The following is a 26,436-nucleotide window of genomic DNA, read 5'->3' as shown; positions in this document are numbered from 1 at the left end:
GCGCTGCCACCACCGCCCGGCAATAAACGAAACCTTTAACAATTGGGGCTGGAGAGATGTCTCCATGAGTAAAGTGCTTGCCACTCAAGCCTGGTCCCTGGTGTCTGTATCACCTGACACATCTGCTCTGGACAAGAGACCCTGCCTCAAACAAGGTAGAGAGTGAGGACCGACCCCCGAGTTGGTCCTCTGACCTTCACATGTACGGTAGCATATGTGTGCCCCCTACACGAACACACTCACACATACACACGATAATAATAGTCACATGATAACGGTGGCTTTTAAGGACCCTCGTCATGTGCTAGGAGTCTGAAGCAGCAGGTTGCAGTGCCAGCCCTTGGGAAGGACAATGTTGGGGAAGCTGCCATCTTGACGGCATAAATGGGACCTGTGCTCACCTTCTACTCTGTCTAGATAAACAGTTCGTTGCCTCCCAATGTGCATACAATGATTGCACTGATGTAAAGAGAACACAACCAGGGCTAGTTAGAAGTCATTTGATTGATTGATTGATTGATTGATTGATTGATTGATTGATTTCAGCTGGAGAAATAAGCTCAGTCTGTAAGTTTGATCCCAAGTACCCACATCAACAGCTGAGTATGACAGCTGAGAGATGGTTCTGGTAAAAAGCACCAGCTGCATCTGTGTGAGGCTTGGGGTTAGTCTCCAGAAGGCACACAAAAGCCCCCTGTGTAGCAAGAACTCTGGCAATCACAGTGCTCCTGTGGGGGCCGCGGGGGGGGGGGGGGGGCGGGGCGTGCCGGGCTGTGTGAGATTGGAGGGCTTATGGGTATTAGGTGAGGCTATGTGGCTTCCAGGAGCAATGATGTGGCATGTCAGGCTGCCTGTGGCTCTTCTCGTGATCACTCTGTCAGTAGAGGCCAGGGTGGAGACACAGCTCCTCTCCATCCCCCACAGCATCCCGAGAAGTTCTTCTCTGATGTCAAACACAGGTTTCTTGGTCTTGATGCCGAGAAGAACGTCAGGATGAGCCAGTAAAAGGCAGAGTTGGAGTTTACCAAAAGACGTTTTTAGCTCACTGCTATTAGGAGGGGGATTTCAGGATAATTATTGAAGACAACGAACACCTGTTACCTGTGGAGGGAGACAGCCTGACAGAGGGAGCCCAGCCTGCTCCTCATGTGACCTGAGAACCCTCGGGCCATGCTCTTCTCTTCCCCATTCAGTAGGGATGACTTCCAGGCTCTCTGCAACCTCAGAAGGACTCCAGAGAGGTGGAACATCCATAGGGGAGTGTTCCAGCAGCTGTATTCAGAATCACCTGAACCAGAAAGCAGCTTGCTTTTTTTTTTTTCAACCTGGAGAACAGATGAGTGAACTGTGGTCCATCCTATAGAAAGGCAGTCGGTGTCTGCTCCTGCAGCACTGTGGAGGAATGTGTATGGTAAGTGAGCGAGCCAGGCTTGGCAGTGCCTGTCACAGTCACTTCTGAGACAGTCTGGAAAGGTGGAACAGGCTGTGGTTGCTGGGGAAGAAACAGGGAGACTTGGGGGGCGATGGAATGTTCTGGATTTTAGCTGTGGTCATGATTACATAACTCTGTGCATGTTCCTAGAGAACTATCTACCAAAGCGAGTGAATTTTACTCTTTTTAAATGTAAACACACATATATGCATGTGTTTTTAAGGTTATAAAAAAAGATTGACTGTATCAGTGTACTTATTTCACAGCATGCACGAAGCCCTATTATTTATTTATTTTTAAAGGTTTTTTAAAGACAAGTTTCTCTGGTTAACACTGGTTGTCATAAAACTCGCTCTGTAGACTAGGCTGGCCTCTGAGATCTGCCTGCCTCTGCCTCCCGAGTGCTGGTATCAAAGGCATGTGCCACCACTGCCAGGCAAGAATTTACTTGTGTGTGTGTATATGTGTGGGTATGTGCATGTGCATGCAGTACCCCAGGAGTCCAGAAGAGGGCATCAGATCCCCAGGAGCTGGATTTATAGGCAGGTATGAGCTGCCTGCCTGTGGGTGCTGGGAATTGAACTCCAGTCCACCGAAGAGCAGTAAGCACTTCTAACCACTGAGCCATCTCTCCAGCTTATTATTTTCTTTTGGAAATTTCATAAGTGAGTACTATTACATCATTACCACCCCTCCCTCTTCCCGATTCCCGAGGCCTTGATTTTCATTCCCGGATCAGGAGAAAAAAAGAAGGAAAAACATTCTTATGAGTGCCAAATGAAAACAGAAGAAAGTTGTGACACATTTGATTTTAAGAACATTAAGCTCAGTTTCATCACTCTGACTTTTTTTTTTTTTTAACCAGAGAAGGGCTGACCTATGGGCAAGCATTTACTAGTGAGCAGCCTGGCATGCTTGGCTCTCCTCTAATGGGAACAAACCCGCTACTGTAGTGTTAGAAGCCCCACCACGCAGGTGAATGAGCTAACGATGTCTACCGCCAAGACTTTTCATCAAGTAATATATCTGGAGGGACTTCGTCTGTAACCCAGGCTGGCCTAGAACTCCCTATATAGCCCAGGCTGGCCTTGAATGAGTAGCAAGTCTATCTCAGCCTCCTGAGTGTTGGGACTGTAGGCGTGTGTCTGGTACAGACTTCCAGTGTGGTTCCCCTGCAGACCTTAACTCACGAAGGGGCAGTTCCAATATGGCTTCTGGGGTGTTTGAAATCAGCTGCCTTTGGCTGCGTGTGTGTGGCTTATGTCTGGGATCAGAGCATGGGAAATGAGGAAGAAGGAGGATCATAGTGAGTTCAAGGCCAGCCTCCATTACAGAGAGCTCTTGACTCAAAAAACAAACGAACAAATTCAGTGAAATAAAACACTAGCCTTGGCTAATGCCTGCCGAGGAGGCTCTGCTTTCCTTCTGATTTTCTTTCTTCCTTCTTTCTTGTTTCCTCTCTTCTTTCGTTGGTATTGGGGTAGAGGCAGGGACCTAACACTTACCAGCCAAGGCTGCATCACAGCCCTCACCTGCTTGCTTTATTCAGTTTGTTAGTTCCACAGGGCCTCCAAAAACAGTACCACACAAGTAAGTCTTGAAACATCAGACTCTGGGCTGAGAGTGCCGCTCGGTTGGTAGCATGTTTGTCTAGCATATCCAAAGCTCTGGGTTCGATCTATGTAAGCCAGGCACGGTGTCTCATGTAATCCCAGCACTTGGGAAGTGGAGTCGGGGAATCAGAAGTTCGGGGGACATCCTTGGGTATACAGTGAGTTCTAGGCCAGCCTGGTATACGTGAAACCCTGCCTCAGTTACAAACCAAAACCCCCAAACAAACGAAGGAGCAACAACAAACCCCCCCCTGCAGATTCCTACACAGTTCTAGAGGACAGAGGTTCCAAGTGGAGCATCAGTGTGGCAGCCCTCCTCTGGAGGTTCCAGGCAAGGCTCCTCCCCCTCCCCCAGCTTCCTCCACTGCAGGCGTATAAGCAGACATATTTTTTTAAAATATATATTTTATTTTACAATACCAGTCAGTTCTACATATTAGCCATGGGTTCCCCTATTCTCCCCCCTCCCACGCCCACCCTCCATTCCCACCTCCTCCAGGACAAGTCCTCCCCCGAGGACTGCGATCAACCTGGTAGACTCAGTCCAGGGAGGTCCAGTCCCTTCCTCCCAGACTGAGCCAAGCGTCCCTGCATAAGCTCCAGGTTTCAAACAGCCAACTCATGCAATGAGCACAGGACTTGGTCCCACTGCCTAGTAAGCAGACATATTTTATGTGTATGGGTGTTTTACCTGCTTATAAGTCTGTGTACAGTACGTGTGCCTGCTGCCCCCAGAGACCAGAAAAGGGTTGTGTATCCCCTCGGACCGTAGTTACAGACAGTTGTGAGCTGAGGATTGGCTCTGAGTCCTCTGCAAGAGCAGCCAATGCTCTAACCTGCGAGCCATCTCTCCACCCACCAAACATCTCTTGACTCCAGTTTACTTCCCGTGGGCTCCCTTGGGTTCTTACCATATCCGTGCTCTTCTTCCAAGCACAAAGGGCACTTCAGTCTGGGGCGACCTCATCTTGAGATAAAAGGTTGTGTTTTTTTTTTTTTTTTTACTGTACGTGGGGGAGAGGGGTTAATATTGGAACATGAAGACCGCAGTTGAACGGCCACTGGTTGACCTTTGCCACCACCCTCAGACCTCCTGCAGGACAATCCCTGGCCCATCTGTCCAGTTCATTCTCCAGTCCTTGCCTGGGGCAGGTGAGCGAGAGCCACCACTAAGCGGAGAGAGGGTCACAGCTTGTCATTCCATGAGGCCTAAGGTTCCCCCTCCTTCCTCTCGAGACGGTTTCCTCACATGTTTCTGCTGGGCCTGGCCTGCCCAGCAAGCCCCTCCCAACTCCTCAGCAATGAGGTCTTGCTTGTCCTGCCCTCCCCCAGTGTTCAGGTCATTTAACTGGCCAGATTGTCCCCACCCTGCTCTCTGTCCCTCTGCCCTCTGCACAGGGCGCGCCACCTCTTCCCACTTCAGACAGCCATGCAGGACCTGGCTCTGCAGCGCTCACCCCTGAGGTAGTCACCCTGCCAGGCTCCAGCAGTGACTGCCCCACGCTGACCTGGGCAGGGCCGGCTGTCCACTGGCTCAAAGCCCATTAGCTGGCCAGGGAAAGATCACCTAGCTGTCCTTATGCATAGAGATGACAGGGAACCCTCAAATAGAAAGGGTTGGTGCTGAGGCCTGACTGGGACAGGCATCTTCCCCAAAGAGCAATCAAGCCAGATTCTCCACGAAAGATCTAGGCTTTCAGTGTCCACAGAGGTAGAAAATGATAAAGGTTATGGGATTCCCTAAGGCGGGGCACATTTTTGGATATGCCCTGTCTCTCTGTCTCTGTCTGTCTCTTTCTCACACACACAAGGTCTCATGTAATCCAGGCTAGCCTCACTGGGATTACAGACATGACCCACAGACCCGCATCCCTCCTGCCCACAGACAGGCTACGGCATGCCCCACTTTTTCCCTTACAGACTTTTCATGGCGCACTTTTTGAACTCTGGGATTCACTCTGAGCCCCCAGCACCTTCCTGACCCCTGCCCTACTCCACTGGCCTCCCTCCAGACACTCCCGGGTCCCAGAGTGCCCTGGCTCCTCTAGTCACCCGACCATCGAAGAAGGCACACCATCTCAGCTCAGGCTTCCCTTTTCCCTAGGGCTTCTTGAGAAGCTCAAGGGAGAAAATGGTTGAAAAACTGCTCAGTAAACCTGGGATTTGCTGCCAAATGAGAAAGCTTATTACTAAAGACTCCATACAGAACGCTCAGGCAGGAATCCATCAATCTCCCTTACTGTCAGCGAGGGGGACGTGGGGGGACACATACAGCAAAGACACCACCTTATCCCACAGATCTGGCTTGCCCCCTCCCTTCCTGGCCCACCCCAGGGTTCAGGAGCATCTGATCCCTGCCCAGGGTCCTGACCCTCTGTAGATCCTGTGTCGATCCTCTCCTCAGGGTGACTCTGGCAGGGCAGGGAGGAGCAGGGGCCAGGGGAGCCTCAGGGGTACAGGTGATAAATGTACTGTCAGAGAGCCGGGCGGCCACCCAATGTCAGGCTTGTGGCTGCCCTGATGCATGGCCGGGGTGCAGTACATACAATTCTGAGAGGTTCAGAACATCCCTCAATCGCCACAATTTTCAGAAAATGGATGAAAAGCTGATCAAACAGGCTTTTGATGCCAGGATGAAGGGGAGGCGGATTGAGTTGGAGGCAAAGTGCGGGCTGGAGTTCTCCACAGCAGGAGGAGGGGCCTGTCATCCATCAGGCCTGAATGGGGGAACGGCAGGAGGGCCTTTCAGATTTTCCTTCTGGAGTCTGTGTGCTGAGGCAGCTGGGGCTGGCACGGGCAGAGGGCCTAGGGTATGCAGGGACAGGCTAAGCCAGGGCGCTATAGATCCCTGGAGGTCCAGCATCCTGCCCAGTTTAGAGGAGAGTTCAGAATCCTGATCCTGAAATACCACCCTGAGACTCATGAGCTCCAGGCCACCCCAGCAGAGTCCTAACTGACAGTTCTGCTCAGACAAAACCGGACCACCCTACTGCAGAGATGTCCCATACAACCTACGGCCTCTCAGAGTTCACAGGCAAATCTGCGGCAGGAACAGGGACTGTTGTTCTCAGTTTACCAAAGAGGAAAGTGACATTAGACCTCCCGGATAGGTTGTTTGGGAAGCTGGGCCTCCTGAGTGGAATGTCAGCACTCAAAAGGCTGAGGCAGGGGGATTATGAGTTTGAAGCCAGCCTGGGCTACATAACGAGGTCAAGGCCAATCTTGGCCATATAGTGAGACTGTGTCTCAAAGGAAATCTACCAGGAGTTTGGGCACTAAATCTTTTGGGGGGACTTTCTCTGGAACAGCTAAGAGGTGGTTGCCAGGCCCCGCCCACTTCTCTGTATTGCACGCCAGTGACACAGTAAAAACACATTCTTTCCGACCTCGGAATTGTGTGTGTAATTGCATCATGTTCACGGGGTCCAGCTGCATCCCAAAGCTTGCAAATGTGATTCTTTTCAGCCTCAGATCTTGCTTCCCTTCTTCCTGCCCATCCAGTCGGATGGTGTTAGCCAGACCATGCATATTTTGGAAAAATTGACTTGGGAATGCATTTAACGTGGGATTTGGGGTATTCCATATGACTTGAAGTCACCACTGTATGTAGTCCAATTACTGTTTGCTGTCCAAGGGTGCACATGGTTTCCAGGGCACTCCCACTGAGGCATGAAGGAAAAAAAAATCAATGGATGGGATGGAGAGGATTTAAATTTCTTGCTGGTTCGGCATGAAATGCCGACTCTAACAAAGCTAACAGAGAGCTGAGAATAGGCCCCTGCAGGGAGGTTTCAAAGCAGCACTGGGTAGAAGAAGCAGGGTCCATCCAAGGAGTTTTAAGAGGAGGGCTCATTCAGAAAACCCACCGGGCCACGAGGCCAGAATTTGTGCTGTTCCTACACAAGAGAAACCAGATCCAGAAGTTATAACGCTTTCTACAGAATATGTTGTAGTGAAGGGCTGGGCACGTGGCTCAGTAGAATATTTGCCTAGCATGCACCAAGCCCTGGTTTTGAGCCCCAGCACTGTATAACCCAGGCATGCCAGCATACACCATGTAGTCTCAGCACTAGGAAAGCTGAGGCAGGAGGATCAGGAGTTGTTGTTATTTGAGACAGGGTTTCTCTGTGTAATAGCCCTGGCTGTCCTGGAACTCACTCTGTAGACCAGGCTGGCTCTGAACTCAGAGATCCGCCTGCCTCTGCCTTCTGAGTGCTGGGATTAAAGGCGTGCGCCACTGCACCCAGGGGTCTTTTTTTTTTTAATTTCTGCTGCCGAGCTGTCCACTCAGGCTACTTGACCTGTGAGCTTCTCCGGTCTGTCACCCTTCTCCTCATCGAGTGCTGGGATCACAGGTGACCACTGCACTGGGTTTCTCGCATGGGTTCCGGGGACCGAACTTGGGGGGTCGGTAGGCTTTTGTCTACCAAGCCATCTCCCCAGTTCAATAACGTCATTTTCTATATCAAAATAATGAGTGTCAGTCTCAGTGGGCAGGGGGTTGCTTTAGGTTGGTGGAAGTGAGGGGGAGGGCTCCCCTAAAGCAGGCCCTCCCCTAAGGGCCACCCCGACTGGCTCTCTACAGCGCAGGACAGACCCTGAAGCACACTTCAGTCAGCCTACCTGGGCGGGTGGGCACCAAAGGCTACCCAGGTCCCCAGAGGAAGGAGGGATTCAAGTATGGAGAGGAGGCACCGAGGGGTTCCACAGCTGCTTGCTCCAGCCCTAGCTCAAGGGGAAAAGAGGAAAGCGTTCCAGGAGAATCTATGGCCCAGCTTGAGGGAGGAAGCCATAGTACCACCAGCTTGGGCCTCATTCAGACCCCAGCTGGGCACCAGGGAAGGCAAGTGGGAGTGTCTTCTGCGGGGAAGGGGACAGGTCAAAGGGTCAAGGATGTCCTGGACTGAGAAGGAGAGGGGAATCAGAATCCCTGCCCTATCAGTGGTGGGAATGAAGACCTGCTCTGTGCACTGGGAAGAAAGGCCGGGGGGGGGGGTTAAGAGTCCAAGGAGAAGCCCTGCCCCTCCAGGGTAAGGGCTGCTAAGGGGACAGAGAGCCCGCCTCACTGATGGGGCAGGCCAGGAGGGGCAGGCCACAGGCAGCCCCTCTTTCCACTGATCCTGCCCTCTGCCTGTGACCTCCCAGCAGCCCAGTATTCCCATCCTGCCCTTTGGTCCCAACCCCACAGCTCAGCTGCCCCTCGGCGACCCCGCCCATGCCTCTCAGCTTCTTCATGTGTGTCATGGTGGGTATGCCACCAGAGGCCAGAACATCCAGGAGAGCGTGAAGGAAGGATCAGGAGCGGGGTCTTGTTTTTTTTTTTTTAACTGAGGTGCACATGCATGCTCACATGCACACGCAAATGAATATAAATAAATACATTTAAAGAAGGAGGAGGAGGAAGAGGAGGAGGAGGAGGAGGAGGAGGAGGAGGAGAAGAAGAAGAAGAAGAAGAAGAAGAAGAAGAAGAAGAAGAAGAAGAAGAAGAAGAAGAAGAAGAAGAAGAAGAAGAAAAACTGGTAAACTGGTACTGGTTGCTGACAGAAACGGTAAATAGTTTCCCCTGCCACTACCCGTAGATACTAGAAGGAAGACACTTTTCATCTGCGGAGGCTCAGGGGAAGGAGCTTGCGAAGTCTGGCTCCCCTGAGCGGCCTTCCGCCCCCGCCTCTCAGACCTGCCCCACACTGCCCTCCTCATCATCTTAGGACTTTTCTGTTGTTTTGTTTTTGAGACAGTCTAGCTAGGTACCCTGGTCTAGCCTTAAACTCACTCTCTATCCTTCTGCCTCAGTCTCCCGAGTTCTGGTATTACAGGTGTGTACCACCATACCTGGGCAGCCTAGGAACTTCTGGAAGGGCGGTAGGAACACCTTGACCTTGGCCTGCGGCTCCATGGTTTTGGACATTGTTCAAGCTGTTGCCTACTGGGTTCTTACTAAATTGTGACTTAGGTGAGCAGGTGTCAGGGCCTGCCCTCCCTGGTGGGCAGCCAGAACAGTGAACAGTACTCACCTAGGACAGTGCCCTGAATGAATGGATGACCCAGAATTCCTTGGGGATCACGGAAGGGATCCCTGAAAGAAGATGCGGTGTGGGCCTAAATTCTTTGCTGGCTTTGAACCCTGAGGTTTTCTGGGGGTGACACAGATGTGCACAGCTGCACCACACTCCCTAGTCCTGGTGGAGAGGATGCTCCAACCACAGTGGAAAGGGATGAGGGAGGGGAGGAAGAAATGAGCCTGAGTGTGTTGGGGGGAGTCCCAGGAGACCCCTGTTGCTGCCCAGCCCCATGAATCCCACCCCTTCAGCTGACCTGGCAAGGGGGGCAGGTCCCTGGAGGGTCTCCCTTTCCTGTCCCATCTCCTGTCCCACACAGGCCCCTGCCACCCTCCCAGACATGGCACCCTACAAAGCCCTTCCTCCCAAACAGCACACATCCTCCAGGTCTGTGACCCTCGCGTCTCCTTGATGAACCGTTATTATACGTGACTCCTCCAACACCCTCCATGTATAAGGACCTACGCAAGGTCTTTAGAAGAGACAGGGTCCCACGTAGCCTAGGCTGACCTTGAACTCCTAATCCTCCTGCCTCTACCTCTCAAGTCCTAGGATCACAGGTGTGCACCATCACACCCAGCCTACACTGCCTTCCTGTTATTACCTTATTCTTGCCAAGTGATTTCACCTCTATGTCTTCAGTTCTTCCTTCACCAAACAGCTTCGAGGTAGGATCACAACACACACACACACACACACACACACAGAGAGAGAGAGAGAGAGAGAGAGAGAGAGAGAGAGAGAGAGAGAGAGAGAGAGAAGCCCTGCACACACAAGTCCCATAGAACCAGACAACTGTGGGTTACAAGGCGTGAGTTTGCCTCAGGGGAGGCTAATTGTTTCCTTAATTGGCTGAGGCTGCCCCTGGAGAACCCCCGCCTGGAAAGTCCCCAGTTGCGCCTGAAGAAGATGGGGTGGATTTGCCTGGCGGCCGGTGAGCAGCCGGGAAGGAGGCTCCCCCAGCAGAGATTAGAAAGTGCTTCCAGGAGAAGCCGCTGTCTGGAAGGAGTGAGCGAATTTCGCTACCTGCCCCACCCCACCAGGGGGGGCAGGGCCTCGGAGAGGCGCACAGGGGCCGGGCCTCGGTTCTTCTCGACACATTGTATCCCGCCTGTCCCCGACCTCTGTCCCACTGCCCCACCCTGCTGCCATTCATGTCTGGGCCTAATTTGGCAAGGTGGTGGCCTCTGAGTGGCCCAGGTCCCTTGAAGGGGCAAGGGACACGGGGGTGGGGGATGGGGGTGGGAGGAGTGTCTCACTTGAGGCATTCCCACGGCAGCCACCAGGTGGCGCCATCGGCACAGAACAGTCCCAGGGCTGTCCATCATGGCCAGAAGGGAAATCCCCGTGGCAGAAGCACAGGTCTCAGCTTTGACAGCTGCTCCCTGGGACCTCCAGCAATTAGCTTCCTGGGTGGCTCTTGTTTCTTCCAGCGACACAGCCGTGTCAAGAGCCCCACAAGACTGCATGGTGAACATGGAGGAAACGTTGAAAACGGAGCTACCTTTGTTTTTCATGATTTCTAGACGTCGATGTTATTGTGGGTATTTATTTAACAGGCAACCCCCAGGTGCTGGTCCTAGACCCTCTGATCCCCTTTGCCACCTCCAAACAGCTAGTTTATTCTATTTGCCTCATTATATTTGTAAAATGAGCGTTAGGGTAGCAGCTTCGATTGGAAAATCAGGGCAACTGCGGGAGCCCACAGGGCCAAAGGGCAGACCCAGGATCCCAAGTTCCTACCTGGCTGCTTCCTTGCTGTGGGGCTTGAGGCAAGTGGGTTGTACTCTGTGCACTTCAGTTTGCTAATCTGTAAATTAGGGGCAATGATAATTCCTCCCACACAAGGTTTCTGTGACCATGGAAGTAGCGCACGCATGAGAAGCCCTTAAAACTAGGTCTGATATGGGAGGAACAGCCAGAGATATAGGGCAACCTGAACTGAGAAGGGATTTGGAGATGGGCCAGCCTGGGCTTCTTGCCAGGGCAGGAACCTCCCATCAGCGTGCGGGGGTGATGGGTTCCAGATGGGCTTGCCTGTTTCCAGTGGCCGAGAGTGCATTCCCTCCCAGGTAAGGAGGTGGCCCACTGAGGGCCAGCTCGTGACTGTATTCGTGTCCATTCCCAGAGTCATTGACAGTTCTCTTGCCTTGTGCCGGTGAGGGCCCAATTAGACTCGTCAGGCCGGTGAGCCGCTCAGCCGGAGGCCTGCTCCACCCAACTGCGGATCAGTGTCACGGTGCCGGAGAGGGTTCTTCCCAAATGCAGGCCCGGTGTTCCTAGGACAGAAGGTTGCCCTGGCCATTGGGCTGTCCACAAAGCCCTCCTAGAAGCCCACAGTGCTTTGTTCCTTCCCCGACATCCCGCTTCGTCTGTGTGCTATTCTGCTCTTCAGGTACTCTAAAGGCTGGCAGCATTTAGGGAGGTTGAGAACCACTGAACTAGAGTACTGGTTAGAAACTACTTTGCCTTCCCTGTGTCTCAGTTTCTGCATCTATAAAATGGGAGCAATCTGTGTCCCTGCTGCACAGGATTGCCGGGAGCATTAAGTTAGAAATGAAAAGCCCCGTGAAGAGTGTTTGGTGTCAACAGCTAGGCTGGACCGCACAGTCATACTGAATTGATCTGGGTTACTGCTGCTCCCTTTAGACAGGCGTCTTTAAAGCTGGGCTCTTACCCTTCTGTATTGTTTGGAAGGCCAGCACTTTGGGTAGAGGCTTTGTCCAGTGAGATGTAAAGGACAGATGGTGGATGCCTAGCGAGACTCTAGCCATGGCCCAGAGGTACTGTCCCCAACGAGGTCATCTACAGTGTCAAGCTCAAAGGCATAGCCCAGAGCTGTGACACCTCAATTCTTTCCTGTCTTCCTCTTCCTACCTTCAGGGCCTCCATTCTGCCTAGTCACAGCTCTGGCCCAGGGTGCAGGCCACGAAAAACCAACGAGCAGGATGGAGCCCAGCTGGCCTGCCGCTCACAGCCCTGGGTGACAGGGAGCCTGCAAAGTTGTGACGATCGTTAGGTTTCTGAATGTGCTGTGGTTTAATTTCCTTCATGTTGTCTCTGGGCCAGGGGGGCTCTTTTCCTCAGGCCTGTGCCCACCTCTTTCCGGGAAATCGGAAGCCCCGGAGTGAACCAGCCACTCAGTAGCCATCTTGGCTGTCTCAGCTGTGCTCCATGCTGTGGTATAGGTGTGGGCCTCAGCGGCCCCACCGGGAGCCCGGGGAGAACCTGGCCTCTGAGCAACTTCCTCACCCGGCACGAAGTCTGTCGAGCCAAAGACCTGCAGGAGACAGGGGAGAGTGAATGGCCTGTTAGGGGTGTAAGCAGGGTCCCAGGAGGCCCCGCGGTCTGCTGCGGGGGTGCAGGGCTGAGGTTCGTCTGCCTGGGATGCCGAGCCGTGCCAAGCACAGGCAGGCAGGAGCAGCGAGCTGGCGCCGGGGCAGGCATGGGGACAGCATTCGTGTCGGAGGAGCAGGGCTGTGTGCTCCACGCAGCCTGGCACTCAGGCACCTCCAGGTGCCAAGTCATGAGGAAACTCACGGAGGCACAGACCGAAGCCTTTAAAAACGCTCCCTCTGCGCACCGAGGCATTAACATGACGTTTATCACCATGGCACCAAAGTGCTTAGACAACCTGCTCCCCACAGGAGCCGGGGAGCGGCATGAAGCAGATTATCCATGCTTCCCTGTGACACCCGTGATCATGTATCACCTTGATGGATCAACAGCCAATACCTCCTGGGTCCCGGCCCGCCCCTCCGCGATGCATCTTCTCCTGTTCATACGGGTGGGTGGCCTATGGCAGCTTGCCTCCACACTCCAGCCTCGGGGTTGCTGCTCCCGACCAGACGGCAGCTTTCCCTGTTCCTGTGCAGAGGCCAAAGGGAGGGAGGGGACTGAGGCAAGGCCCCCACACAAGCCCCACGGTGACATCGTGGGACCTCAGCCAGGTGCCCAGCCTCCACCGCGGTGGCAGAAATGGCAAAGGAAATTCAGGTATACATCTGTCTGGCCTTCCAGATCACGCCCACCACCAGTCTTGCCCATATCACGGACAAGCGGCTTCACCTCTTCGGGTTGAAGTTTCTCATGGGTGGGGTGGGGCCGTTCAGGACTCTCTCAGGTTAGTGGCGCTAACGGGAAAACTCGGTGCTCAGCAGGTCCGGCACTCAGCTTCCTTCCTGCTGACTTCCTCCGCCTGCCCATGCAACCCCTGCCACTCAGGTCACAGACAGACACAAGGCTCCAGGACCTCAAGGGTTCTCCCTAGAGTCCGCTAAGGATTGGGGCCCCGGCAGCAGGCCATCATTGTCCCTGTGCGGGCGCCTCTGGAAAGGTGGGGCCAGTGAGAGCAGAGCTGATGGGAAAGCTGTGTTGTGTCTCGTTTTGGGGGGCACGGGGGTGAACTCAGGCTAGGGGAGCCACCTCAGGAGGGGTAGGACAGTTAAGGCGAATCAAGAGGAGTTTCTCTGAAGGGCCTTACCAGGCTTCAGGCTTACAGTCCGCTACTCCTCCACCTCAGCCTTCCCCTTCCTGTGCCCCCCCCCCCCGAAAAAAATCCCACTCTTCAGGACACCTTCTCAAGGGGTTGCAGGAACATTGCAGAGGAGACACCTGGGCAGGCGGGATTGTGGTCAATTGTAGGGTTTTAGACTAACCGATGGAGCGTGGGTACCACTGTTTCCTGGGCAGGATCCTCCTCCGCAAGGGGCCAAGGAGGACAGAAGCCCACAGGAAGCTGGGGAGGCCTAGGTTCTCACCCCTTCTCTTTTCCTGCTCCGCGGCTCGGACAAGTTGGAGTCCCAGGCTGCTTCTCTGTTGGAACCCCCGCTAAGGTTGCTCCCGCTACTTCAGAGGGAAGTCAGGGTTACGGAGGAGAGGAACAGCTTGAGGAAGCAGAAAGGCATCCAGAGGAGGAACTCATGGCGACACAAAAGGGAACTTTGGCTGCGGGCAGGGGCCATAGCCTCCAGTGCGCTGAAGAGGAAGGAAAGCCTTTGATCGAGCCGTCTCCTGTTCACGGCGGCGTCGGCGCCGGATGGAGAGCCGGCTTCTGTGGTGTGGGGCCCGGGTGGCATGCCCGCACCCTCCCAGCTGGCTCTCCGCTTGGTGGTTCCTCTGGTTGCTGCTGGTGCCCTGGACCCTGCAGCTCGCAGGCAAGTCTGTCTCCTCCTCGTGTCCTCTTGTTCATGTACATCAGAGGGACTTTCATCCAGAGGGAGCAGCTAATTCTCGGGACCTGTCTCTGGGGATTTGCGGGTTGCTTTTGAACACTGTAGACTTCACAGGGGGAGCCTTTGGGGACTGGGAAGATGCTTAGCTAATACCTTGCCAAGGTGGCGTTTGAAGAGGTGGGGACGGTACCGGGTCTTCACTGCCGGGTCTTCCCTGCCGTGTTCACAGCTTCCCTGGCAGCATCGCTTGGGCCCCCGTCCTTAAACAAGGAGGGTGGGTGCTGTGTTTTGAGGTCAGGTATGGAGTCTGTGGAAGAAACAGCTCTTACCTGGGTGCTGTGTTAGAACTATCACGTTGCATCTGCCCCGTGGCGGAGCCGCCCTGGGTGCCATTGTTGGTGGTTGGTTAACCATAGAGGACACAGATAGGACAGGAACCAGCCGGAGCATGGTGCCCTGGGGCACAGGTACCTTAAGGCCACACTTCCCACTTCCTGAAGCACAGCCAGAGGCCAAGGATTTTATGACCCGTGTGAGTCTCCCCAGGGCCAACACTCTTGCCTTTTCCTGGTTCCAGGCTCCCTCGGAATCTGGGAGATCTGGGTCCAGAGCAGGCTGTGGGGTGCGGGAGAGTTTTTCCAGGCCAGTGTCTCTCGGAGGGTGTCCTCAGGATAGCTTGCAATGCTCCCTGGAAGTGCTGGGGAAGGTCTGTCAGGTACTGTGTGTCCTTGCCCCGGCCTGGCCGGGCTAGCAGCTGGCCCGTGACGGACCCAGGGCCTCTCCACCATGGCGGCTGAGTGCTCCTTCTTCTCGGTTTGGCTTCTATTTATTTGTTTTGTAAGAGTGTATGGTGCCATGGTGAGTGTGCAGAGCGCGGAGGGCACTCTCAGGTGCCCGTCCTTGTCTTCCACCTTGTCTGAGATGGCCTTTCTTTGTTTGACTCTGCTGCATGTGCCAGGCTAGCTGGCCTGCAAGCTTCCAGGGATTCCATCGTTGCCCCCCATCTTGTGGCAGGAACAATAGGGTTATAGACACACGCTACTGTGCTTTCTATGACTTCCAGGGATTCGAACCCAGGTCCTCACACTTGCACCGCAAGCATTTTCCCGCCGAGGCCTCTCCCCAGTGCCACTTGGACTTTGAGGAGGTGACTAGGAGTTGTGTCTGCCCTGACTGTCACATTCCCCTCTTCATTTATATCACAAACCGTTATTCTGGTAATCAGGAATTAGCATTCACTGAACCTTTACGTAGACCCAACACTGAATGTCCTCAGCGTCACATCACCGACAGGGAGACAAACCCATGGAGGTCTGTCCACAGGTCTGAAGTCAGGCAGTAGAATGGAAGGTAGGCTATAGGCTAGGATCAGCCTCAGCCTCAGGCTCAGCCCAGCCAGAGTCCTGCCCAGTGGGCTCTGCTGGTCCCTGTTACTTTGCAAAGAACGTTCTTCATAGGAAAGTTTACACTGGGGGGTGGGGGGAGCCGGGAGCCAACTCGTGCAGCCTCAGAGCAGGCTGGGGGACAAACCCTGTGTGGCCTGTCTTCTTCAATGTTGCCCCACACTGCTCACCCCAGACCTATATAAAGACACCCAAAAGATAGACGGGACCTGTTACCGACAGTGTGTTTGAACTTACACTCAAGTGAGATGTTGTGACCCGTTCCTGTAATCCCAGGCTTTGGGAGTCTGAGAATTGCTATTAGTTCCAGACTAGCTTGGGTGACAGTGTGAGACCCTGTCTCAACAACCCTCATTCCCCACCTTAGAGGAATAAAACAGTCCCTCTTAGTCATTTTAACTTACTCTCCCCCAAGTTCCCAGCTTTCCCCTGTGTGGTTCTCCTCTCCAAAGGCCAAGGACTGACTTGGAGGAGGCTTTGCCGGCCAAGCTACTGCAGCTGCCGGGAAGCTGTTTTGAAAGAGGATGAGCTACAAACAAAAACAGAAACAGATTTTCTCCCCCGCCGCCCCCCCCCCTCGCTGTATTGCAACAAACCCTCTGCTACAGAGAAGTTCTTCCTGTTCTTGCATGAGAAGGGAAGGCCAGCTCCCTCACTTTTGGAGCTGATTACCGGAACACACAGCCCCTCTCTTATTCCCGCCCCCTGTCTGTCCCGCCCCTTGTCCGTCACAGCTTCTGATTTGCCCCCGCATGCCTGTCCCAGGCTTTAGGAGCTCTCCCTTACATCCTTGACTGCGAGGGCCTGAGCTCTCTCTCTCTCTCTCTGATTTATGAAAGAGGCCTTCCTAAATAGCTTCCAACTCATGGCAATCCTCCTGTCTCAGCTTCCTCCTGAGTGCTAGAATTACAGGCTTGCATCACCATATCTGATACTGTAAGAGTACTTCTCTTCCTCTTCTTTTTCTCCTCCTTCTTCTCCTCTTCTTCCTTCTTCTTCCTCCCTTTTATTTTGTTTATTATTATTATTATTTTTAATTGTGTGGGTGTGTGAGGCAAGTGTTTCACACAGAGCAGAGGATGACATGGTGGAGTCATTTCTCTCCTTCCACTTTTACATGTGATCTGAGGATCGAACCCGGCTCACCAAGACTGAACCACAAGCGACTATACCCACTGAGCCATCCTGCCAGCCCTCCTTTCTTTCTTTCTTTCTTTCTTTCTTTCTTTCTTTCTTTCTTTCTTTCTTTCTTTCTTTCTTTCTTTCTTTCTTTCTTTTTTTTGAGACACAATTTCAACCTGTAGTTTGTAACTTGTTATATATATATATATAGCCCAGGCTGGCCAGGAATCCATGTATAGCCCTGGCTGGCCTCAAATTCTCCATCCATCCACCTGCCTCAGTTTTTCAAATGCTGAGATTCCAATGCTTCTTTGGACTTCTTTGTGACCTGGGGTAATCTGCTTGTTTCTGGGCCTCGGGGTCTTTGACGAGTGTCAGTCCTCTTCTCTGTCCACTGTTTTCATCTCTGCTGATTTCTCTCTCAAATGCCCATGGAGGAGGGAGTGACTTGAAGCGGCTGACAGAGCCTCCGGGGCCACAGGTCTCTAGACCGCTGTGGGGACAGAAGGGAACAAGGCCCAGGCCCACTCTCTCAGCTGGGTGGAGATCACGAGACTGTCCCAGGAAGCAGGACCCAGATGGAGTTCATGTGTGCATCTGACTGCGCTCTCTGGCCTCAGATGTCACCACTCTCTTTGTTCCCAAACATGAAGAGGCTCTGCCTTCTGCAAGCTGAGGCTTCCTGCCTCCCTCCCTGCCCCTCCAGCCCCTGTCACCACTGGTCTCTGCCTTTCATCTTCGTTTAATCCCGATAAAGTGCTCGGGAGGCAGAGGCCTGCAGAGAGGCAGCGCAGTGCTGAGGTGGGCCCAGGGAGTGTGGGAAAGGCTGCCTGCTGCCGAGGGCAGTGGCTGGGGGCCGGACCCAGAGGAGGACAGAGCGGGCGAGGTGGCACACAGGCGCAGCATGGATAAAGGCTGGGAGGCCAGAAGACAAAGCTGCGGAAAGAAACAGTCCCGAGGTTCTGTCTGACTGAAGAGGAGAGTCTCCCAGAGCAGTGGGATGTGAGACCGTTGCCAGCGGATTATAATGCCTGTCAGGTGGAGGAGGTTCAGACGCTGTCCCAGTAGGTCCTATCCTCGATGCCTTCTTCAATATAACGGTGGAATGTAATACACATACTGGAAAGTACAGTGATGGATAATAAATACTACCCCCCCCCCAAAAAAAAGTGCAACGTGGGGCAAGGTGGAGAACATTCTGGAACATTCCAGAACATTCTTCCAGAGACACCGTTTCTCCCCTCAGAGATATTGCTTTCTTCTGAATGATCGTGGACATGGGGCTGCTAGGTAAACCTGTTTCTTTATGCTTTCATCATTTAGCACAAAGTTACTTATGGCGGAGTGAGTAGTTTGGCTGTTTTTTTTCAGTGCTGAGAGTGAGAACTCACACACGCTAAGGGAGTGCGGGACCACTGAACCTAGTCTGTCTGCTTTTAAACTTAATGTAACTGAAATGCTACTGTGTATACTCTTCTGTGGGGTGTCTCTTGGATTCAACATTATGCCTTTTAAGGTATATCCAGCAGATAAGAGGTTGGTGACATTTGTTTCTGCGACTGAGCAAGAGTAGCAGGTTATGGCCCCGGGACTAAGTCCAGCTCTCTGCCTCCTTGATATGGCCTGAGAGTTATGAGTGGTTTTCCATATATTTTTTTTTTTTTTGAAATGGTTTGGAGGCGGGGGAGAAATCAAAAGAAAAATATTTTGTGACGTGAAGCTTACGCCAAGTTCAAATTCCCAGGTCCATAACTAAGTTTTCCTGGGACACAGTCGTGCTTTTTGTTCATAGACCATCTGTGACGGCAGAGAGGCTGGGACATAACCAATATGGCCCACCAGCCTGCCATGTTCTGTGGACACCTGCTGGAGAGCATCCTGCTAAATGAACACACTGCAGAGTCTGTAGCCAGGCTGGGCATTTCAGGGGCGTCCTGTTTAGGGCTGTGAATATGTACGTGGCCTCCAGGTGTCTATGTGTACCCCTGTGTGTCCCTGTGTATTGGGCTCTGGGGCACATGTTCCCACCGAAGCTACTTCTGTCGTCCTGTGTGGCTGGATGTTGAATGTCCACAGAATGGGGACCACATGCAGCCCTATGGCTTTACTCCGTGACTACCAGCACGGTGCTCAGCACCCAGGAGGATGCTCAGAAAACGGTAACAATAGCAGCTAAATTAAGCAGCTCCAGACAGCCCAGTCTTCCCTGGGGGTTAGTATAGGTGTTCATCCTGGCTACACACAGGATGTGTGCTCCTACTGTCTCTGACCTGCGGCTGCACTGGCATAAAGTCTCTTGGGTATGGTGAGTGGGAGCTGACAGGTGTTGGCGAAGCTTACAAGTGAGCATGGGACCTGCCCTTCCCCCTTCCCTGCTCCTGGTAGCTCTAGCCCAGGTTTACTGTGAAAGGATTCTGGCCATGGGGCTGGCGGAGCAACAGAGGAAGATGAGGAAACTCCAGATGAGCCTGAGGAGGTCAGGGAAGACTTGAGGTTGGCAGATGGAGCTCATGGAAGCCTGATGAGGGTGGCCTGGCCATCCTGGATTTGAGTTCCCAAGAGACTCTGGCCAAGTAACCTGACCACTCGTCACCTCCCTCCCCATCCGCTGAGGTATTCAGTAGCTTCCCATGCAAACCTCTTCCTAACAATGGCAGGGGGTCATGTCTGGTACCACTTATACCCTCACTGAGGGTGTGGGAGACCTCAGATGTGGGCACAGTGAATAGTGTGGCTTGGTACTTACTTCTCAGGGTGGAATCAGTGTATACCCTGCCCGCCGGACTCCTCTGGGCCTAGCATTTCCCCCCTGCCACCTTCTCCTCTGTGTCTGGGAACCTCACAGTCTGGGGTCTCACTAGAGTCCCCCCATACCTCCTGTAGATGACAGTGTGTCACTGTCTCCGTATACACCATCAGAGCCTCTGGGAGGCTGGGCCAGGCTCAGTCCTCTCTGAGAGCCTATCCCAGATGAGGGGCTGCAGGTCCCAGAGGGAAGGGCCCTGACCTGGCATCCTATGGGCACTCTGGGCTGGGACTTAGGGGCTCCTGGTTTTCTATTTGATAAGTGGCTGAACTTGGGGTTTGTTCTAGGTGTTGTGGTCCTAGTAGGGTGCTTGGAAGCCATTGGCCTGGTTGGACAGCTCCTCCTACCCCGCCTGAGGATGGCATTACTCTAGTAAAGAAAGGGAGGGCAAACCACAGCCTGCCTGTGGCTGCTGTGCCAGCAGAAGTGGGCCACGGAGCCCAGGCAGGGGTGCCCTCCACTGTACAGACTGGGTCTCACCAAGTCAGGGCGGGCACAGGCCTACATTCAAAACGTGTGTAGCCGTGGGCTAATCAAGTGTGCCCTTCTCACACCAAGGAGCCCGGGCACCAGGAGACAGTGGGCTGTTCACACAGCCTCCCTTCCAGCAGTTGGCCCTTAGAGGGGTAAACTTAGTGAGAGCCTTTCCTCGCTCTTCAGAACAAAGCTGAGCCATCTGGGGCAGGTTAGGCTGTGCCAAGGATCTTAGGATCCTAGGCGGCGGACAAGGTAAGAAAAGCTACAGATTATCAAAAATAGCAGGGCAGGGTGGGGAGCCCAGGAGGAAGGGACGTCACAGATGGAGGGTCTGCAGGTCAGGAGTCAAGACCGGAAACAGTGGGAGTCACGGAACAGCCACTGTTGTCTTCATAGCTCTCCTGATGCTCGCAGAGGCAGCCTGCAAAGCCGTGGTGTGGGGAGGGGAAGAGGAGGCCCCAGGTTGGAGGTTGAGGGAGTGGAAGGAGGCAGCAGAGAGTACAGGATTTGGGGGGAACCTGAGATTGAGGAGGAATCAAGATGGGAGCTTGTGCAGTTATTTTTTGTTATTTTGTCTTTTTTTTTCCCCCTGGAGCTGAGGCTCGAACCCAGGGCCTTGGGCTTGCTAGGCAAGTGCTCACTCAACCGCTGAGCTAAATCCCCAACTCCTATGTAGTTATTTTTTAAGGACAGGGTCTCTCAGAGCTCAGGCTAGCCTCAAACTTGCTATGTAGCCGAGGATGGCTTTGAACGTCTGATCCTCCCTCCTGACATTGCCGCCCAGCTTCTGTGATTATAGGGTATGCTGCCCCACACCTGGTTTATGCCACGCTGGGGATTGAACTTGGGGCTTCACGCATGCTAGGCAAGCACTCTGCCAACTGGGCTGCGTCTCCAACCCTGAGCTTGTGTTTTAAAAGCAGACTGGGGGGAAGAAAGGCGAAGCCAGATGAGTCACTAAGGCTGGGGAAGTTTTAGGTAGCCCGGGTCTCCTGGTTGGAACTCTGTGGTATTCTCTTGTCCTCTTTCGAAAATGCAGTGACATTTCCCTTCTAATGTAAAAGCTCCCAGAGGCTGTGCCGGGTTTTCAGCCACCTCCCCGCCTCCAACTGCCCCCAGCCTCTTTCATTCCCCGATGCCCTGCTCACCCTAGCCACGAATGCTTTCTCTCACCTCCTCTACAGTGCCCCGACACGGTGCCCCCGGTGCCCCGTGGGGAAACTTGAAGACGCTGCACCCGAGAGCTGAAAACTCTCCTGCCTGCCCCTCCCCCACCTGGCTGCCTCCTACTCTTTTCTGTCTTCAAAAGTTCAGCCTGGTAAAGAGATGGGGAAGAAAGAAAGACATCAAAATGTTCGCAGCCGCTCCGTCAGGGTGGCGAACTGCAGACAGTCCGCCTTTCTTCTTGATCCTTCCCTGTGGTTTCCAGAATTTCTGCGCTGGAGCCGGCCTCACTTTTATGGAGGGAGGAGGTGGGGCCGGACCTGAAGAATTACAATTCAGAAAATAAAGACCCAGTCCAAGGGCCTTTTCCCAGGGAGATCCTGTCCCCTCTCAGGCTGGGTGAGGTCCTGTCCTCTGGGTTTCTACAGCCCAGAGACTGCCCTTCTATTATTTAATTTCCCAGCCGCATCATTCAACCCCCTTCCCAGGACCCTCGGGGGTCCTCAAGCCATTTTACCCATCCCCCATTCAAAGGCGAGACACAGAGTCCTGTTCCCACTCTTTTGTGCTGTTGCTGTCTCTACCCATCCTTTGGAGGGTACAGATGGGTAAAAAGGGGGACATCAAGTCCTCAGCTAACCCAGGTCTCGCTCACCATACAGATCACCATAAAGGGACTCAAAGAGAGGCCACTGCCACAGAAACCCCAGTCAACACTTTCGAACTTAATCCAGGCCAAACCTCCAACAAAACGATCATTTTGTCTGTATCTCCATGTGACGCTCCTGCACTGCTGGGTCTGAGGTCTGGAAACCTGAGAATAGGATGGGGACAAGCTGTGGAAAGGGTCTGCAGCCTAACCACATCTGTATGCAACTGTGACTCGGAGGTGTTGAACGATATGACAGCCAATCTGAGCATGGCATTTGGAGAACATTAGCACTAAGAACTCAGTAAGACACCCACCGTTCAAAGGTCGCCTTTCAGTGCCTGCACCAGCCGCTGGGCAACTGCGTGACTGGCCGTGAGTGACTGGCTGGCTGCCCTGCCGTGTCCTGAGATTCACACTCAGGCACATGGCTGAGGCTCAGGGACAAACCAGCAGCCACAGTCTATGTCTTCCTGAGGACCCTTTAGAGGGGACCTTTCAAGAGTCGCAGCTCTCAGAGCTGCCAGAATGGATCGGAGGGCAAACCCCAGGCCTCATCTGAAGACCGTGGGAACGGCTTTCTTTTGGAGCTTGGAATCAAAGTGTTTTCCTTTAACATCGACCTGAGTCAGGGCGGATACCTTTGATCAGCCCTTACCTACTCTTAGTGCCTTGGGAGGGATTGAGTTGCAGGCAGAGCGGCCAGCCAGCCAAGACTCAGGAGGGGCTGGTGGATTCTGGAGAGCTCACTGGCGAGGTCAGGCAGCTGGTGCAGAGCTGGTGTGAGCCAGGGTGAGGGGGGAAGCTTTAAGCGTTAACCCCTCTGCACCTCCAGTAGGCATTTATCAAGGTTATTCCTCTCATCTGCCTCCTGATTAAAGGGCCACCATCTGTCCTTCGAGGACTCTTAGTTAGCCTTGTTTACAAGACTGCTCTGTAGAGAGTTCATGGGGCCACTTCCTCTTCTGAGGGCCACAGGGTCTCCTTGAGCTGGGTGGACAGTAACAGCTCCCCCTAATGTTTACAGGACCCAGGTCAGTTCTGAGTATTGCTCTCCCCTCAAGCGTTCCATGTTGTCAGCCTGTTTGCTAACACACATTTAGGGAGATGCCCTCATGTCTTTCAGCGCCCTGGAAAGTATGTATTTCTTTCAGTTGAGTTTTGCTGGCTCAGATGTTTTAGAAACTAGCCGAATAGTGAATACAAGTGTGCATGTACGTGTGCGTGTGTGTGTGTGTGGGGGGGGGGCAGGGTTCAGCGATACTCAGAGTCCAGTCTCATCCCTGCTTAATAGCTGTACTGCTTGGGCAAATCTTGTTTCTGAACCTTGGTTTCTTCATCCATGTAATGGAACTGCAGCTCCTGGTCTCACCTACGAGTCTAGACTGTGTGGCAAAGCCAGTACCCGGAAGCATAGCTCGGAAAGGGAGCCTGGATATGGAGCAGGTGACTCCAAGAGCAGGGGCTGGAGGGGACAGTAACCCTAAATCAAAAGCTGCATGTTTTAGGGTGACCCTGTCTGAACTCAGCTGAGAATAACTGAAACCAGGTCACACACAATAGCTGGACTCCACGTGAAATGTGCTCTCTGTGACTTGTTCTCTATAAATTGCTTGTCTTAACCCTGTGGATTGATTTCAGACTCCCCCCCCTGGGCCTCCTCCAGAGGGGAGGCCCTGCTTGATCAGGAAGGACAGGGCTGGGATGCATCTGTGAGTTTCTGGGAGAGTTGGAAGGCAGGGTAACCCACAGGAAGATGGCAGGAGGGGTGTTTGCTGGCCACACCGAGGAAGACTGCCCGGGTGGGTGCCTACACTCTTGGATCAGGTTCTCTGATTGCAAATTGTTCCCCATCATGAACTCAGCACAGAGGTCTCTGGTGACTCCACCCAGCCCTGACGTCAGTTGAGGTGGTCGGAGCATCAGCAGAACTTGAAAGGGAAGGAGTCAGGCACCCGGGGTGACAGGCTGAGTCTTTCCCAAGGAGACTGAACCCAGACAGGGAGGAGCAGAAGGCAGCTATGGGGAGAACACCCTTCCAGACTGCCCCTGACACAAACTAGACCCCTAGCTGGACGCCTCCAGGCTGGGCCACCAGCTGACACTCCAAGATGACACCCACGCCAGTGTTCAGTCAGGGAAGGACCTGAGGTAATAAAAATAAAACAAACAAACAAAAACCTGGGTCTGGACAGGCCCCGGAGCTCCTGCTGTGAGCTGTGTGTCACTTAAACCGGAAGTGTGAGGTCCCACCATAGCCCTGTGAAGGCGGGCATTGTTCCTCTTCCCTTGCTGGAGAAGAGCTACTGAAGTCCAGAGAGGCAGAGTTACCTACCTGCTCAAGGTCACACAGCTTTTGAGTGGTAGAGCCAGGGTCCACATCTGGGCCTGCGACCTTCAGATCCTCAGCACCTCTCATCCCCACCCCAGTCTGCAGCTAGGCTCTGCGCTTCCTTCTAGTGCTTGGTGTCTTCTCTGAGTGGCTCTGGAAAATGGAGTGGGTGGGCTTAGCTGTGGCCTGTGCTTCCTCGCCGGGACTGTGAGTGAGGACAGAGAGGGACATGGAGGACTTCAAGACCAAATGGGATAAAGCCAAGCTGAGCACAGAGCCTAGGCCCTTCCTGTCTCTGGCTGGCCCCGCTCCTCTGCCTCCCCCTGCATGTACCCCCCCACCCCAGATCTTACTCTCTGGGGGTGCTCCCTCCTTTCTGTGCCCTGTATGGTCCCATCAACCCGTCACGGGCTCACAGGCTCCTATCCAGAGATGTCCCTCTACTCTGGGGACATCCCATCCCACCCAACGTCCAGTTTCCTCTGCCTCTACCTTCACACAGGCTCAGGGGCTCTCATCCAGAGACAGATGTCACCCCCACATGCATGCCTACAGACACCCGACCTTCAGTTCTTCCTGCTTCCCTCTTCTTATCTAGTCCACCATCACACAGGCTCCCGGGTTCCTATCCAGAGACACTCCTCCCTGACCTTGGATTCTTCCTGCCTCCCCGTTTCTGCCTGGGTCAAAGCTGCAAGACCGAAAGCTCATGGCCCTCCCTGTCTTCTCACCCACTGCCCTACTCTGCCCTCACAGAACTCTGCCAGGCCCACGACCTTCCTGACCTCTCCAAAGCGGAGGCATTGGGTCCCTTCCCTTGCAGAGGACACACGAGATTCTTGGGACTATTTCCTTGCGCCAGGCTTGTCTCAGTTTAGCCTGCACTGAAGACCTGTGGCACCTCGAGCGTGACCAGAAGAGCCACGCTGACTTGTGTCAGGGTCCTTTGGACCCTCAGCAGCTCTGGTGACTCTGAGGAAGTCATAATCTTTGGCCACTTCAAATCACCAATGACTCCTTCTCCTCCTTCACATCTCCAACCCTGTTACGGCCATGTTGACCTTGGCTATGGCCAAGGTTGCTCCCTGTGCAGCTAGGAGTCTGTGGAAGGTGGAGCCAGATCTCATGTCTCTCCCACTCAGACACCCCCACTCTTGTCCTTTCACATGGTCATGCTGGGTGGAAGTAGACAGAGGGGAACCATGTAGGGTCAGGGTCACTGTGTTCTGGGAACTGCAACGACAGCAGGTTCCACTCAAGCTGGGTAGGATGGTGCACGCCTTTAATCCTGGTACTCAGGAGGCAGAGGCAGGCAGATCTTTGCGAGTTCAAGGCCAGCCTGGTCTACAGAGTGAGTTGCAGGACAGCCAGGGCTACACAGAGAAACCCTGTCTCAAAAAATGAAACAAAAAGAAAGAAAGAAAGAAAGAAAGAAAGAAAGAAAGAAAGAAAGAAAGAAAGAAAGAAAGAAAGAAAGAAAGAAAGAAAAAGACCCACTCAGACACCCCATAGACCTCTCTCTCCTCAGCCCCCTGGAATCCAAGGTCCACTCAGTCCCGCTCCTGGGGTACTTACCTCCAAAGACAGCTAGCTGCATGAAGAGAGCCACAGAGGATGTCCAGACATCTCCCTGTCCTGGCCACATTGTCCTGTGAGTGGCCTACTGCCAGAGTTCAAAGATCCATGAGACGCGAGCCAAAGGGCATGTAACCACTTGTCCGTGACCGGACTGTGCAGATGGCTGCCAGGATCTGACAGACTGTCTTTGGCAGCTGATGGCTACCGTGCCTGGCTCCTCTGTGAACCCCACCCCCTCTCCATCCTGTGTCTGTGGCACTTGGTTCGTCCCCCTCAGCAGAGTCAGGTGAAGCCTCGTTCCAACTACAGCTCCACTCTTCATGAATCCTGGAGCTTTGAGTCCCTAAGACCCCTCTTTTTTTTCTTTTCTCCCCTTTCCTTTTCTTTTTTTTTCTTCCTTCCTTTCTTTTTTCTTTCTTTCTCTTTTTTTCTTTTTCTTTCTTTCTTTTTTTTTTTTTGAGACAGGGTTTCTCTGTGTAGCCCTGGCTGTCCTGGAACTCACTCTGTAGCCCAGGCTGGCCTTGAACTCACAGAGATCTGCCTTCCTCTGCCTCCCGAGTGCTGGGATTAAAGGCGTGCGCCACCACGCCAGGGGAAATTTTATTATTTTTTATCAGTGTTTGCCTG

At 53.4% G+C, this 26,436-nt stretch overlaps 1 protein-coding gene across 2 annotated transcripts in view; it reads left to right on the top strand.

Annotated features, from left to right (window-relative positions):
• Positions 1-13,982: 13,982 nt before the first annotated feature.
• Positions 13,983-26,436, top strand: part of Nfam1 (NFAT activating protein with ITAM motif 1) — a 32,704-nt gene continuing 20,250 nt past the window's right edge. Inside the window, exon 1 of one of the 2 annotated variants that reach the window (XM_006980229.4) lies at positions 13,983-14,260. In XM_006980229.4, coding sequence (XP_006980291.1) covers positions 14,143-14,260 — 118 coding nt within the window. In that variant the 5' untranslated portion in view covers positions 13,983-14,142. The remainder of the gene's footprint in view (positions 14,261-26,436) is intronic. The other variant, XM_076556433.1, reaches the window with a different exon arrangement.

Source organism: Peromyscus maniculatus, chromosome 20, assembly GCF_049852395.1.
Source record: "Peromyscus maniculatus bairdii isolate BWxNUB_F1_BW_parent chromosome 20, HU_Pman_BW_mat_3.1, whole genome shotgun sequence".
In the NCBI taxonomy this organism is placed as follows: domain Eukaryota; kingdom Metazoa; phylum Chordata; class Mammalia; order Rodentia; family Cricetidae; genus Peromyscus; species Peromyscus maniculatus.
This window is presented reverse-complemented; position numbering and strand designations above follow the sequence as displayed.